The sequence below is a fragment of the Gorilla gorilla genome, chromosome 5, assembly GCF_029281585.2.
Source record: "Gorilla gorilla gorilla isolate KB3781 chromosome 5, NHGRI_mGorGor1-v2.1_pri, whole genome shotgun sequence".
NCBI classification, from domain to species: domain Eukaryota; kingdom Metazoa; phylum Chordata; class Mammalia; order Primates; family Hominidae; genus Gorilla; species Gorilla gorilla.
In genome coordinates, this window is record NC_073229.2 from 153,701,809 (window position 1) to 153,717,259 (window position 15,451).

Consider the following 15,451-nt stretch of genomic DNA (forward strand, 5'->3'; position numbering starts at 1 on the left):
AATTTGTCAAGTTTTAAAATTTTTTTCAATATGCCCAGTTACATCCATTTCAGATGATTCTGGCTGATGTCTTTCCTAGAGACCTGATCATTTGTATGTGTGAACCATCATGATACTTCTTTAATGAAACCATCTGTGACTGTTCTATTTCCTACTTTCCAGTTGATGTTTCATGTGGACAATGGTGCAGGCAGATTCACTGCTGTCTATGATGCTGGGGTTCCAGGGCATTTGTGTGATGGACAATGGCATAAAGTCACTGCCAACAAGATCAAACACCACATTGAGCTCACAGTCGATGGGAACCAGGTGGAAGCCCAAAGCCCAAACCCAGCATCTACATCAGCTGACACAAATGACCCTGTGTTTGTTGGAGGCTTCCCAGGTGAGTGTTGGCTACCCCAGCAACAATTTCTTTGCTCTCTTATGTTAGTGGTTTTGAAAACATTTATATTTACATGTTTCTAAGAATGTGTGCTTATGTGTACTTGCTTCCTAGCTTTAGAATCTGCTTAGAATCTGCACCTTACCTAAAATTTCCAGTGTGTAAAATGAACATATTACTTATATAAACCACATGGGACTGAACTTTTCATGAGAGCCCCCAAAGTTTCCTTCGTGGAGAGATTGAAGCTGGAGGAAATGAATTTGGCTTATAAAAGATATGAGGCATTTAACAGCAATTGGAGCCAAACTTGGTGTTCTTTCTGATTTTTTTAAAATTAATATACCAGAGGAATCATAAAATGTTATGGAACTTATTTCCTCAAGTTCTGGAAATCATTGGGTTAAACATAGCTAATTTCCCGCTTATGTTATTATAGAGTTTATATTTATATTACAAAGAAACGCAAGCAATAAATCCTCATTCAAAATCCTTCTCTAGCACATTAAATATAGCATGTGAACTGTAGAGATTTACCTAAAGTGCCCATAAACAAGAGTGGCCAACTTGATGAGAAGTAAGCCAAGTGCCTCTTAATAAGTACTGTAATAACATAGCCTCCTGGAATGGTCTTTCATCATTTTGTCAAGAGGAACTTCTTTTGTCCCTGTTTATATAAAGCTCCTTTGCTTAATGAAACAAGCAAAATGTATATTCAGCAATTGTTGACAGAGCAATGTTGATAGAAATGCAATGGGGGCCCAACGACAGCTCTCTTTCCAAAGTGGCTTCTGCGTTTTAAAAAGCTCTTTTGCTTCAATCAGGATAAATTCCAAGACATTATGAAGGAGGTAATGTACTTCTCCATTCAGTCTATGAAATGGGATCCTAATTAACACCTAGTAGGCCTACTGAAACAAGCACCTCTATAATAAGAGGAAGATTCTACATGAATATCCAACTTACTTAACCTTTAGGGATTTATTTTTACAATGTAAGAAAGGGATAAAGTCACCTTCAAAAAGTTCTAAGTCAGTACTTAAAAGTATTTGATCAATTGCTTTGTTTCATGAAGTAACATTTTACAATTTTAAGTCACAATTATAAATTTATTCATCTCAAACCAAGTTATTTCATGTCTTAAGATGTATAATTCTAGATGTTTTCATATTTTATAATATATAACAACTATTAAAAAGTTGAGGCTGGACATGGTGGCTCATGCCTGTAATCCCAACGCTTTGGAATTACACTTTGGGCATAGATGGGGAGATCTCTTGAGCCCAGGAGTTGGAGAGCAGCCTGGGCAACACGGCGAAGGGAGGATCGCTTGAGCCCAGGAGGTTGAGGCTGCAGTAAGCCTTGATTGTGCCATTGCACTCCAGCCTGGGCAACAGAGCAAGAACCTGTCTCAAAAAATTTTAAGTTAAGTTGATCTTTCTCTACAATTCTATTAGTAAGGCTAAAAACAAAACCACTAACTTTGCATAAAACAGCATTCCAATTTAATCTCAAGCTAACAGTTGACTTTGAAACATGCTCTTAGTATTTGGTGCAGGAGCATTTCAAAGCTGAGCCCTCTTGCATTGCCTTTTTCAGATGACCTCAAGCAGTTTGGCCTAACAACCAGTATTCCATTCCGAGGTTGCATCAGATCCCTGAAGCTCACCAAAGGCACAGGCAAGCCACTGGAGGTTAATTTTGCCAAGGCCCTGGAACTGAGGGGCGTTCAACCTGTATCATGCCCAGCCAACTAATAAAAATAAGTGTAACCCCAGGAAGAGTCTGTCAAAACAAGTATATCAAGTAAAACAAATATATTTTACCTATATATGTTAATTAAACTGATTTGTGCATGTACATAGAATTCTTTCTGTATTCAGATGGTGCTAATTCAGACTCCAGACTGAATTTTAATTCAAGTTCTTTCTCAAGTCTATAAATATTAAACTGATTATTTCATTCTAAATAATTGCCTGTTTTGTGTGATTTTAAGGATAAAAGGTAACTGGCCATAAATTGTTGAGTTTGCAACATGCCCTCCAGTCATCTCAAGGAAAGAGTTCAGATGTAATTTATGGAGGCAATTTTTTTTAACTAACTTATTCCTATCAACTTTTATCATCCTTTACCGTGTATGACAGCTTTGGCCTTCTGTCCAAGCCACTGACAGCAAGTGAATTTGGCATGTGTGATTGGGAGGAAACCAGTTCCCTTACTCTATTTATGAAAGAATTAATTATTAGCAAATCATTTTCCTGACCCAAGTTCATTATTAGAGAGTTTAACTAGCCGTATGAGTGAATAGCTTTTTATGCTGAAGGTAGAGGGTATAGATCAGATTCAGGCCAGAAAGCTTAATTACTTGATTTTCTTATTTGATAATGATTTTTGATAATGATTTATGGGCTTTGGGGAGATGCCAAAACCAAGCTTATGAATGACAACCAAGCACACATTTGATACTACAGTACTAAGATTTGGGGCTCTCTAAGCCTACAGTGAATATCACAATTTACACCTAGGTGGAGAGGAATAATGCTGAAATGCATTTGTACTTATCAGGAAACAATAAACCAGAAACTTAAAAGGCATACTTCATTGAGTCTTTTGGAGCCGTAATTTGACCTAACAAATTCATTTTCTATAAACGTTCTGTGTTTTGTTCTCCTTTTACCCATGATTTCAGTCATCTTCAAAGAGCTCTGTGAGAAGACTGGCCTTGATTTTATTCACCAGCTTAAAAAGGAAACGTTTCATTTGCCATCTTTAGTAGACAATGGTTGCAGTCTAATAATTCAGAACATGTAAAAGAACAGGAAACTCCTTTCTCCTATGGAAATTTTAGCAAAAAAGAATAATCCTCTCTGACAATGTTATCCACTAGAGGAAGGAAGGTGCTGTTTCCAATCGAGGTGATGGCTGACATACTCACTATTTCACCACCGTCCTGTTGCTTAACACAATTTGTACACACAACTTTTTATTCTACAGAAGCAATTCTCAACCTTAGCTCAGTGTTTTTAAAAAACTGCCTATGCTTTAGAAAAGTGCCTAGGGAGTTTTTAAAAATCTAGTACCTGGTCCAGTGATTCTGATTTTGTCTAGGACATACCCAGAGCATAATGATTTTTTTTTTTTTTGAGACAGGGTCTCATGTTGTCACCCAGGCAGGAGTGCAATGGCACCATCTTGGCTGACTGCAGCCTCAACCTCCCCAGTTCAAGTGATCCTCCTGCCTCACTCCCCAAGTAGCTGGGACTACAGGTGGGCACCACCACGCCCAGCTAATTTTTATATTTTTAGTAGAGATGGGTTTCACCATGTTGCCCAGGCTGGTCTCGAACTCCTGAGCTCAAGCAATCTGCCTGCCTCAGCCTCCCAAAGTGCTCGGATTACTGGCATGAACCACTGTGCCCAGTCAAGCATGAGGATTTTTAAAAACATTCCCAGGCAATTGTAATGTGTTGTCAAGGATGAACCTAAGAAAAATAAGCAATAGGGAAAGGATTCCCTATTTAATAAACGGTGCTGGGAAAACTGGCAAGCCATATGTAGAAAGCTGAAACTGGATCCCTTCCTTACACCTTATACAAAAATTAATTCACGATGGATTAAAGACTTTTAAACGTTAGACCTAAAGCCATACAAACCCTAGAAGAAAACCTAGGCATTACCATTCAGGACATAGGCATGGGCAAGGACTTCATGTCTAAAACACCAAAAGCAATGGCAACAAAAGCCAAAATTGACAAATGGGATCTAATTAAACTAAAGAGCTTCTGCACAGCAAAAGAAACTACCAGCAGAGTGAACAGGCAACCTACAGAATGGGAGAAAATTTTCACAACCTACTCATCTGACAAAGGGCTAATATCCAGCATCTACAATGAACTCAAACAAATTTACAAGAAAAAAACAAACAACCCCATCAAAAAGTGGGCAAAGGATATGAACAGACACTTCTGAAAAGGAGACATTTATGCAGCCAAAAGACACATGAAAAAATGCTCATCATCACTGGCCATCAGAGAAATGCAAATCAAAACCACAATGAGATACCATCTCACACCAGTTACAATGGCGATCATTAAAAAGTCAGGAAACAACAGGTGCTGGAGAGGATGTGGAGAAATAGGAACACTTTTACACAGTTGGTGGGACTGTAAACTAGTTCAACCATTGTGGAAGTCAGCGTGGCGATTCCTCAGGGATCTAGAACTAGAAATACCATTTGACCCAGCCATCCCATTACTGGGTATATACCCAAAGGACTATAAATCACGCTGCTATAAAGACACATGCAGACGTATGTTTATTGCGGCACTATTCACAATAGCAAAGACTTGGAACCAACCCAAATGTCCAACAATGATTGATAGACTGGATTAAGCAAATGTGGCACATATACACCATGGAATACTATGCAGCCATAAAAAATGATGAGTTCATGTCCTTTGTAGGGACATGGATGAAATTGGAAATCATCATTCTCAGTAAACTATCGCAAGGACAAAAAACCAAACAACGCATGTTCTCACTCATAGATGGGAATTGACCAATGAGAACACATGGACACAGGAAGAGGAACATCACACTCTGGGGACTGTTTTGGGGTGGGGGGGGGAGGGGGGAGGGATAGCATTAGGAGATATACCTAATGTTAAATGACGAGCTAACGGGTGCAGCACACCAGCATGGCACATGTATACATATGTAACTAACCGGCACATTGTGCACATGTACCCTTAAACTTAAAGTATAATAATAATAAAAAAAAGAAAAAAAAGGATAAGAAGCACTATTCTAAAAAGAAACATTATCCTCCATGCCAACAAAGAGTTTTATAGTCATTTGAGAATTCTACTATTAGCTTTGTCTTGGCAATTTCCACACCCATTAAAAATAATAATATTATAGGCCAGGTGCAGTAGTTCACACCTGTAATCCCAGCACTTTGGTCGCTCAGGCAGGAGGATCACTGGAACCCAGGAGTTTGAGACCAGCTTGGGCAACATAGGGAGACCCTGTCTCTACCAAAAATTTAAAAATTAGCCAGGCATAGTGGCATGCACCTATAGTCCTAGCTACTCCAGGAGGTTGATGCAGGAAGATTGCTTGAGCCTGGGAGGTCAAAGCTGCAGTGAGCTGATGATTATACCACTGCACTCCAGCCTGGGCAACAGAGCAAGACCCTGTCTCAAATGAAAGAAATATCTTTTTATATCAAATATTGAATCTAGTGAATTTAATATATAAAACATTGAATCTAGTGAATATCTTTTAACCAAACTTTAAGAAATAAAACTTTTTGAAAACCAATGTGTTTTTAAAGTGGAAACATACATCTGCACTAAACACTGACATGACTTTTTGGGCTTAATCTGGACACTGAGTGGGATAAACAGGAATAAAGATGTTGGGTTCCTTAGATTAAAAGCTAAAGCCTTTCTTTCTTGAGTCCTGCACAGAAAGATATGTAACAAAATGGAAAGCAAAGGTAGTTAAATTGGCACTCCTATCAGAATAAAGTCCTGCTTCAGTCAATTTGTAGGTAGATGCCTTAGAATGATAGAATGATAGAACTGGAAGTGAATTGAGATCAGCGAATACAGTGATTCTCAAGTCTAGCTAGATGTTAAAAGTGCTTTGGGTGCTTAAAAAATCTACATTTGGGCTGGGCACAGCAGCTCACGCCTGTAATCCCAACACTCTGGGAGGCCAAGGCAGGAGGATCACTTAAGCCCAGGAGTTTGAGACCAGCCTGAGCCACACAGTGAGACCTTAGCTCTAAAAAAAAAAAAAAAAAAAAAAAAAAATTAGCCTGGTGTGTTGGTGGTGCATGCCTGTGGTCCCGACTATTTGGGAAGCTGAGGTGGGAGGTTCACTTGAGCAGGGTAGGTTGAGGCTGCAGTGAGCCAGTGATCGTGACACTATGCTACAGCCTGGGCAACAAAGCAATATCCTGTCTCAAAAAAGAAAAAAAAAATTGACATCTGGGTGTCACCCCAGCCCAATTAAACTATAATCTCTGGGTAGGGCCCAGGCATTGGCATTTTCTAAAAATCCCCACTTGATTCAAATGTGAAACCAAGACTGAAAACCCCTGGGCTGCTGTCACCTCCACATTTTATGGGGAGGAACTAGAAGGAACTCAAGGATATTTTGATAACTGTGCTCAAAGTCCCACCTTAGTAAAGTTTCCCAATGTAGTCCAGACAGTTGCATCTGGATCCAAGCAGAATTCACTGAATTAGGTTTGGACAAAACTTGTCCCATGCAAAATTCATACTCCAGAGTGACCCATGAATTTGGATAACCAAAAATTGTCCACATTTTAAGGTCAGAAATAAGGACATTTTGGTTGGGCACGGTGGCTCACGCCTGTAATCCCAGCACTTTGGGAGGCTGAAGCAGGTGGACCACCTGAGGTCGGGAGTTCAAGACCAGCCTGGCCAACATGGTGAAACCCCATCTCTACTAACAATACAAAAATTAACCAGGTGTGGTGGCAGGCACCTGTAATCTCAGCTACTCGGGAGGCTGAGGCAGGAGAATCGCTTGAACCCAAGAGGCGGATGTTGCAGTGAGCCAAGATCGTGCCACTGCACTCCAGCCTGGGCGACATAGTGAGAATCTGTCTCAAAAATAAATAAATAAATAAATAATAAATAAGGACGTTTTATAAAAGGGAAAAGTTTCTTCTCTAGTATTTTTTAATTAATTTCTGACCTCAAAAATCAAATTAGTTCTTATCCCAAAACAAGATAAAATATTTCCTCCACCCAACCTTGTCCCCTCAATGATTTCCTCACCTCCTGCCACCCACAGCAATTATGAAGAAAGCAGAAGACTTTTCACTTATTTTCCAAACACCCACTCCTACCAGGTTGTCAGCCTTCTTCTTTAAAAAGGTGCTTTGCACTTTAGAAGAAAAACATTTGTGAGGGGACTTTTATTGAAGTTACCATGGTGAACACCACTGACTAAAGAACAGAGCAGATTTCAGCCCCAAAGCACCAGAACACTGGCAGACACTTAAGGCTTCAATTAGTGCTTTAAAAAAAATCATCACTATTTTCTCCCACTTTGATTTAACCTATTGTCCCCAACTACAGAACTCTTCTAGATTTCCTACTTAATGACAGAGGAAAAGAGGACTTTGACAAATTGAAAATCTCTTGATGTTATATGAATTATTTGCTGAATTATTTTGTGTATAATATAATCTATGATTAACATGAAAACAAAACACAATGTCGTAATCCATTTTTGCAAGCCCTGAGTAGTCTTTTTTACTACCACTTGCAAAGGATATGACTTAACTGCTAATGCCACTTTTTAATCTCATTTTTAAAGTCTTTTAATCTCAGTTAAATTAAGAGAGATATAAAAACATATGCACTTTTTTCCTTTGCTCAACTGAGATTAATACATACCTCACACCCAAAGTGAACCTGGAGGGAAGCAATGCCCCAGGCTGGACCCTAAGTTCCAACATGATTTAGGAATCTTGGCATGCAGGGTGGTGGCTCAGACTCATTCTTTTGGCCTTTGTGCCAGTTACCTAACTGAGCATGATGTTTGTGCCATTATTGATATGAGGGTGTTATGGGCTGAACTGTGTCCCCACAAAACTCATGTGTCAGAGTTCTAAACCCCAGTACTTCAAAAAGTGACTCTATTTGGAGACAGGACCTTTAAAGAGGTAATTAAGGTGAAATGAGGTCACATGGATGGGCTCTGATTCAATATGACTGATGTAAGAATTTGAGAAGAGATTAGGACACAGACAGGCCCAGAGAGAAAACCACGTGAAGGTGAAGAGAGATGACGGCCATCCACAAGCCAAAGAGAGAAGCCTCCAGAAGAAACTGACCTTTCCAACACCTTGATCTCAAACTTCTAGCCTCCGGAATTGTGAAAAAATAAATCTCCATTGTTTATGCCACCCAGTCTGTGTTACTTCATAACGATGGCTCCAGAAAACTAATATGGAGTGTTTCTTCACTAAAAAAATACAAATAATAATATTTTAAAATTTTTAAGTATCAGCACATTTCAGCTTCTCTAAAGAGTGACATATAGATCATAGAAATCCATTATTTTGAACAGTGACCATTATCACTTATGTAATGATTAGAAAAATTTTGAGAATAAAAAAATAAAGGCACATTCATAACATACTTAAGAAAGTTGTTTTATATATTCTTGGGGATATTAGAAATAGCTACATTCAGTTACAAATCAGAGAATTAATACCATCACTTTTTGAACGTTTTGGTAGAATGGGCTCTCTTGAGAGCTAGTTTTGTATCTTCAGGTTTGAAGAACTGCTCATTCACCCTTGGACAAATTAAGGCCCTGTTTTATTTAGAAAAGTTATCTCCCTGAAGTGCTACACTTCTGCAGGAATGCACCTAGAGATAGAAAAGGTGGTAGCAGTAGAAGAAGTGAGAAGTAGTTAGACACTGATTTATTTTGAAGGTTGAGTTAGGCTATTTTTGCATCACTATAAGTAAATATATGAGGCTGGGTAATTTATAAAGGAAAGAGGTTTAATTGACTCACAGTTCTGCAGGCTGTACAAGAAGCATGGTGCCAACATCTGCTCGGCTTCTGCTGAGGGCTTCGGGAAGCTTACAATCACGATGTAAGGCGACAGGAAGCCAACCCATCACATGGCGAGAATGGGGAGCAAGAGAGAGAGAAGAAGGAGATCTCAGACTCTTAAACAACCAGATCTCCATGAACTAACTGAGCAAGAGCTCACGTATCACCAACGGGGTGGTGCTAAACCATGCGTGATGGATCTGCCCCCATGATCCAATCACCTCCCATGAGGCCCCACCTTCAACATTGCAAATCACATTTCAACATGAGATTCGAAGGGGAAAAATGTCCAAACCATATCAAAGGTGGACTAGTGCTTCCTGTAGGATCGCCTATGGAGTGCGACAAAATAAGGTACTGATAACTTGTGATCATCTGGAAGGATAGAGTAGGTATTACTGGGGGATGTGAGTGGAATAGGCTTTTTGTGGAAAACATAACACAGAATTTAGTTTTAGACATGTTTAATTTAAACTACCCAGTAGGTATCTAAGTGCATCATGCCACAGGCAGTTGAACATAAGGGTCTGCAGTTCAAGAAAAAGATCCAAACTACAGATATAAACATGGGAATCATGAGAATATTGATGTTATTTATAACCACAAGACTGAGCGAGATCACTAAGGGAGTGAGTGTAGAGGGAGGACTATGGATACACTCCCACATTAAGAGTATTAAGAGTATGGGTATAAGAAACATTATTCAGAACTTAGAAATAGGCAAAATAAATGTCTGGATATTCTTTCAGTGCAGTACTTACCAGGCTTCTCTTTCTATCAACTGGTCTGTTTTACAACTCCATACAGGCAAAGGTTAACTTGTAGGTTTTTGTCTAGCAGGGATGCAAACAAGTTCTTTCTGGCGGAGAGATAACCCCAAAGGTAACAGTTTTGTATAGAGAAATCTTATCCTAATATTCTTTTATGAAATGTGTGAGAGTGTGTGTGTGTGCATGTGTGTGTATGTGTGTGTGTGTGTAGCTTCTCAAATTCTTATACAAGTTTTAACATTTTATTTGTTCCCTCATGGATTAAGTTAAATAAAATCTTTGACATGAGTTCACACTATCTTTGCCTGAGAGTCATAAATTTTTTAACTTTGAAAACTGGGAAAAAGGGAAAAGGAATAACCAGCTGAATTTGCCCAGGTTAATTCAAAACTAAAAACCAGTTCACACAATGTTTTTATTTATGATTGAATTTTCTACACACGCCAACCTTATGTTTCCACTGCTACATTTCTTATGAAGTAAATAGTACTTTTGAAAGTTACTTTAACGCTAAGGAGGGAAAAAAGCTTAAGCTTAAGAGAAGAATTTCGGCTTTTTATTTCACTTTTATGGGCAATTACCCTCTCCTGTTAGCCTCAGCTTCTAGACACACACACACACACACACATACACACACACACACACACACACACACACACACACACATATCCAGTCATCTGTTTAGTAATGTTGGAGCCAAGAACAGATTACCTGTAGCCAAATACACCACTGATTTTTATTTCTTTACAGAAGTGTAGACTGACTTTGACACTCAAACTCTTGAATAATAATAAAGGATTGAAAAAACAGAATTTTTAAATCATTTTGTTACTTTTGAATTACATAGGACAAAACAAGAGTTTTAAGTAAAAAAAATTATGTCAGCATATTATTTAAGATCATTTTATGTAATTAATTTATATAATACTTAAAGTCTATTATCTTACAGGTAACTTAAATAAAATTATTGACTTTAACATCATAAAAGAAATATCGGAACAGACTTTCACCGAATTTGGAGAACGTGTTTTGGATTAGCTGAATTAAAATGCAAACTATACAACACTATGGAATTCATTGGGGCACCCTAATGGGCACCTCAGGGAGATGGGCAATCATCCCTGAAACTGAAGTATCCACATTAGAAACTGTTAACTGCTTATGGAGGAAAATACACCATACATATTAACACATGGTGAACAGAAAAGAAACACAATATCAAGTACGAGTTTCAAATCAAAATTCACCAAGCAGATGCTACAAATTTTAGGTGCTGATGAGTCATTGTGCTATATTTTGCTCTGGCAACTCTATAGAATATGTTCCAGGGTTAGAACCACCAAGGACTTATTTAAATAAACAAATGATGGTTCATACATCTTTCAAGAGGTGTAGAATAGGCCAGTTAACTTCTTTGTACATAAACAGATGGAGATGGAGGACAGAAGGGTAGAAGGATGGGAAGAAGAGGCAGAAAGAAAGAGATATTTAGGCTTTTCCCATTTTAAAGGTGATAGTCCCTTTCATTTAAATATGTAAATAAAAGAAAATGTATTTATAAATTACTTTTGTTTCGTCTTATACCAAATGCATAGTAATATTTTCATTGACATTTTAACAATGTGTTGTGGAATCAAAAATGGACCAAAACTAACTTTATGATCTGATGTTTATAATTCTTATCTTTTTATTCTTTAAAATATCAATTGGATTATTTAGATACTCTTCATTTGTTGATTCTTAATAATTAAAATAAATGTTTACACTACTATGTATAGACACTTCTCAAAAATAATACATTGTTGCTATGAAGAGTTTAGTCCCAGTAAATAAAATATAAACTGAATACAATTTAAAATTTTATTTTCTTTTATAAATTGGTTTTTAATGTATTAGTGGTAATCATGATGCCTCATATAATGAGATGAATGTAAATTATGGATCTGGTGAGGCAGCTGAATGTAAATTATGGATCTGGTGAGGCAGATGTGCAGAAATTACTTCATAAGAGTCAAAACAATCAAGGTGTTCATCATCACTGTGTTGGGTAGTTAACAAAATGAGTAACTGAATCATAAAATTTATCTGGTTTTCATTAATTGGCATGCATACTCACTTGATGTGCTTCCAGTGGGCTCTAAACAGTGCAGCTATTAAGTGGAAACTCTTAATAATTTTATTTTGTATAATGCTCTTTTAGATGGAAATAGACATATTTGCCATTTTTGCCTTACAAAGACAAGAATTCTCTTGAACACAATCATAAACCCTGGATGTACAGTATCACTAGTGAGAAAGGACACTTTAGCAATAATTTTCAAATGGTATGTTGAGACATGTCAGTGGGTCATAAGATCAAATTACAGATTTGTAAAAGAGCAACTTTTATAACATAGTAGGATGGAAGAAAATGAATAGAATAGAACACAATAACAACACCAAAGTGCACTGTACAGAGGAAGTATTGTTTCGCGAAACTTGTTTTCTATATGAGTATGTTTCTGTGAGTATACACACTGGGTCATAATGTAAAATGTATTTCTTTCTATGGTTATAATTTTTTAAAGTTGAAGTAGAGGATATCACAAAATATGGGAAAATAAAATGGGGGAAAAAGAAAGGGATCAATAAGGAAATTATTTCTTCGGGGAGATTAGAATAACAAATTTGTAAAACGTATAGACTAACCCAATAAAATCGGCTTCGTAATGTAATATAGACCATCAAGCTGTACTCTCAAACCTCACTAGGATGTTCCATTAAAAATTGTAGCTTAATGAAGACCCCCCAATTGTGATGACTCTGACTCTACCAGATAGCAAGGGCTTCAGTTGAATCCAAAAACTCGTCTCTGAAAAGAACAGAAAAAATGTGGTAACAATAAAGAAGAGTCGTGGGAGAACAAAGTTATTGAAGGAATAATGGAACAGGAATATAATGGAAACTAAAGACAACCAGATCCAGCACAGTAAAACTGGGAGTTCTTTTTTTGAATTAAAACATTGCCAAAATCTCATTTCCTTAGCAGACTCTGAAGAGTAGAGCCCCCATAAAAGAATTTTTTTAAAGGCAAATAAAATACAAAGAAAGATTTGTTCAGATCGACCTTTGGGTTAAGAATAAGACATTTCTTAAGATCCAATTGTAAAAATCACATTTAGACATAAACTCACAAAAATGTATGCAGCAATTGTAGTAGCTCATGCATAATTATAATACTGGATAAAATAATATACTATTTTGTATGGGTTCTTAAAAAAATCTTTTTAAGGTGAAAGAAAGGTACATTTCTTGAATGTTTTGCACTGTAGAAGACAACTGCCTCAAATCTATTCTCTTTACTTCTGGAAAGAGTTCCTTATATTTTCTTTCTTTTTTTTTTTTTTTTTTTTGAGATGTAGTTTCTCTCTTGTTGCCCAGGCTGGAGTGAAATGGCACAATCTCGGCTCACCGCAACCTCCACCTCCTGGGTTCAAGTGATTCTCCTGTCTCAGCCTCCCTAGCAGCTGGGATTACAGGCAAGTGCCACCATGCCCGACTAATTTTTGTATTTTTAGTAGAGACGGGGTTTCTCCATGTTGGTCAGGCTGGTCTCGAACTCCCGACCTCAGGTGATCTGCCTGCCTCAGCCTCCCAAAATGCTGGGATTACAGGCATGAGCCACCCTTAGGGACCTATTCCTTTCACCATCCCTATGCCAGAACTGGATGCTAGTAATTCAATAAGTGAATTCCATTCCGCCTCCTGCCTACAATGCTTGAGGTGATAAGGAATCTAATCAGAACCAGTGAGGTTTTTGGTAAGGCTAGTTTGAAATGATGCACCCCTCTCCTGAGCTAAAGCATAGTGTGCATAAGGATGTGACAGTTGGAACTGTTGTATCTGATTTGCTACTAAGTAGGGAGAGCCCAGATCCACCAAAAGACCATGGGATGCATCCTGAGGATGAAGATGACATTGCAAAAGGCAGAATGGAGAAACTACTTCTCCAGTAAAACCTCATCTGAAGCCTGTCATAACTCCGCCCTTTTCACCTACGTGCACCAGGATAGTTATTGTGTTGTTAAAGCCAATATTGGAGTTTCCTCTCACTTGCAATATTCAGTTCTATCTGATAGATCTGCGAGCCATGTGCCAGGCCCTGTACTGTGCCCAGCAGACACAATTTCCTAGTAAATGCCCTCAACAGTCCTTTGTGACAGCACTGTTATCATCCCCATTTTAGATATGAAAAAACAGAGGCTTAAAACAATTAAATGACTTGTCCAAAGTCACCAAGCCAGGAGGTCCTGAAAACATACATTTTAAATTTAAAACATTCTCATTAGGTTCAATACTTTCCAAAAGTAAAATCCTATATTACTCTTCTAACTTTTCAATTATTTTAAAAACTAGAACTTGCAGGATAAAGGTTAAGTAGTGATTGGGAGCCCAGTGCTGTTCTCATCGAGGAGAGAGGTAAAACCAACGTTCCTGACCTTTCTTTCCATGTACACGCAGTTAAATCCTAAAATATACAGGCCCTCTTGAGACAAGAAGTGTGTCTTGTCCACAGTTCTTTAGTTTGTAAGCAAAATCTTCAAACCAGGCAAAGCAACCCAAGGGTGTTTATTACCAAAATATCAGGGTTTTTCATGGAACCCAAAGGAAAAACAGAGAAGCCTGAGATCCTAAGGACATGCAATCAAGGCCTGAAACTATCAGGGCTCGTGGCAGCTATTCTACCTCCATCTTTGCTTCCTTCCCATTGTGTTTCTGCTTCAGTCTTCTCTCTCTCCAGATGGGATGCCTGGCTTTGGCTGCATGGAAATAGACAATCTCTGATTATAACAGTTATTTTCAAGGGGCCTATGGAGAAGAACCAGCTGCTCTTTATTCAAATTTTAAATTCCCTAAGAAGGAAGCATGATTGGCTGGACATGAATCAAGTGTTGACCTCTTGTGATCCGTGCACTACTGCAGGATCAGGTGGCACGAATAACCACTCTCAAGTGGCTGAGAGGTGAGGTGATCCTAGAGAGGAGGAGATCGGCTACACAGAAATCCAAAAAGCTGTTTGACTATAGGATTAGCATTAAAACAAACCAAGACAAAGTCGGAGCTAAATTCAGGATGCACAGAAGTTCAGGGGAGAAGGAATTCTGTGGGGCTGTCAGGTAAGGGTTTGAGTCCCCAGGGAAACTTGAACTTGGTCATAAGAGATTTGGGAAGAAGAAGGGAAGGTAATCCAAATAGGGAAATCTGACACCTGAACAACAGAACGTGATCTGATGAATGAATGAAAGAATCATTTTTTAAATAAAATACGTAACAACAGAAGGAGACATTGAAAAAAACAATGAACTGACATGTTAAAAGTGGAGCTTTTTTGATATCCCTAAAGAGGTAGTAAGAATTATGTGGTGTCTCTTCGAATTCTTCCAAAAAGACAAGACGATAAATGAATTTCTTGACTAAGTGCTGGTTTTGAAGTGAAAGCTTTATTACCACAACTAAAAGATATTAGTCATTGATTAAATGATAATGAGTTTTTAAAATCTTTCTTCTTTCTCCCCCGGCTTCTAAACAACCCCATCTGCCTGATAGATCGATATAAATTGCTCCATAATTTAAAGGCCTAGTGTTTACTCAGAATGTTTGGTTTGTGTGTCTATTACAGTACACGTAGTGCAAATATGAAAAA

At 38.0% G+C, this 15,451-nt stretch overlaps 1 protein-coding gene and 1 long non-coding RNA gene across 8 annotated transcripts in view; one reads left to right on the forward strand and one right to left on the reverse strand.

The window, feature by feature from the left end:
- Positions 1 to 2,354, forward strand: part of LAMA2 (laminin subunit alpha 2) — a 631,365-nt gene extending 629,011 nt beyond the window's left edge. For all 6 annotated transcript variants that reach the window (XM_055391635.2, XM_055391626.2, XM_055391631.2 and 3 more), the window contains 2 exons: positions 163 to 385; positions 1,985 to 2,354. In XM_055391635.2, the coding sequence (XP_055247610.1) occupies positions 163 to 385; positions 1,985 to 2,142 (381 nt within the window). In that variant the 3' untranslated portion in view covers positions 2,143 to 2,354. The remainder of the gene's footprint in view (positions 1 to 162; positions 386 to 1,984) is intronic.
- The window catches only part of LOC109027355 (uncharacterized), a 55,588-nt gene that overhangs the window by 13,943 nt on the left and 26,194 nt on the right, over positions 1 to 15,451 (reverse strand). For both annotated transcript variants that reach the window (XR_008681083.2, XR_010134367.1), the window contains 5 exons: positions 14,494 to 14,567; positions 12,457 to 12,619; positions 9,760 to 9,857; positions 8,957 to 9,024; positions 8,265 to 8,395 (listed from right to left, as the gene is read on the reverse strand). This is a non-coding gene — a long non-coding RNA (uncharacterized lncRNA). The remainder of the gene's footprint in view (positions 1 to 8,264; positions 8,396 to 8,956; positions 9,025 to 9,759; positions 9,858 to 12,456; positions 12,620 to 14,493; positions 14,568 to 15,451) is intronic.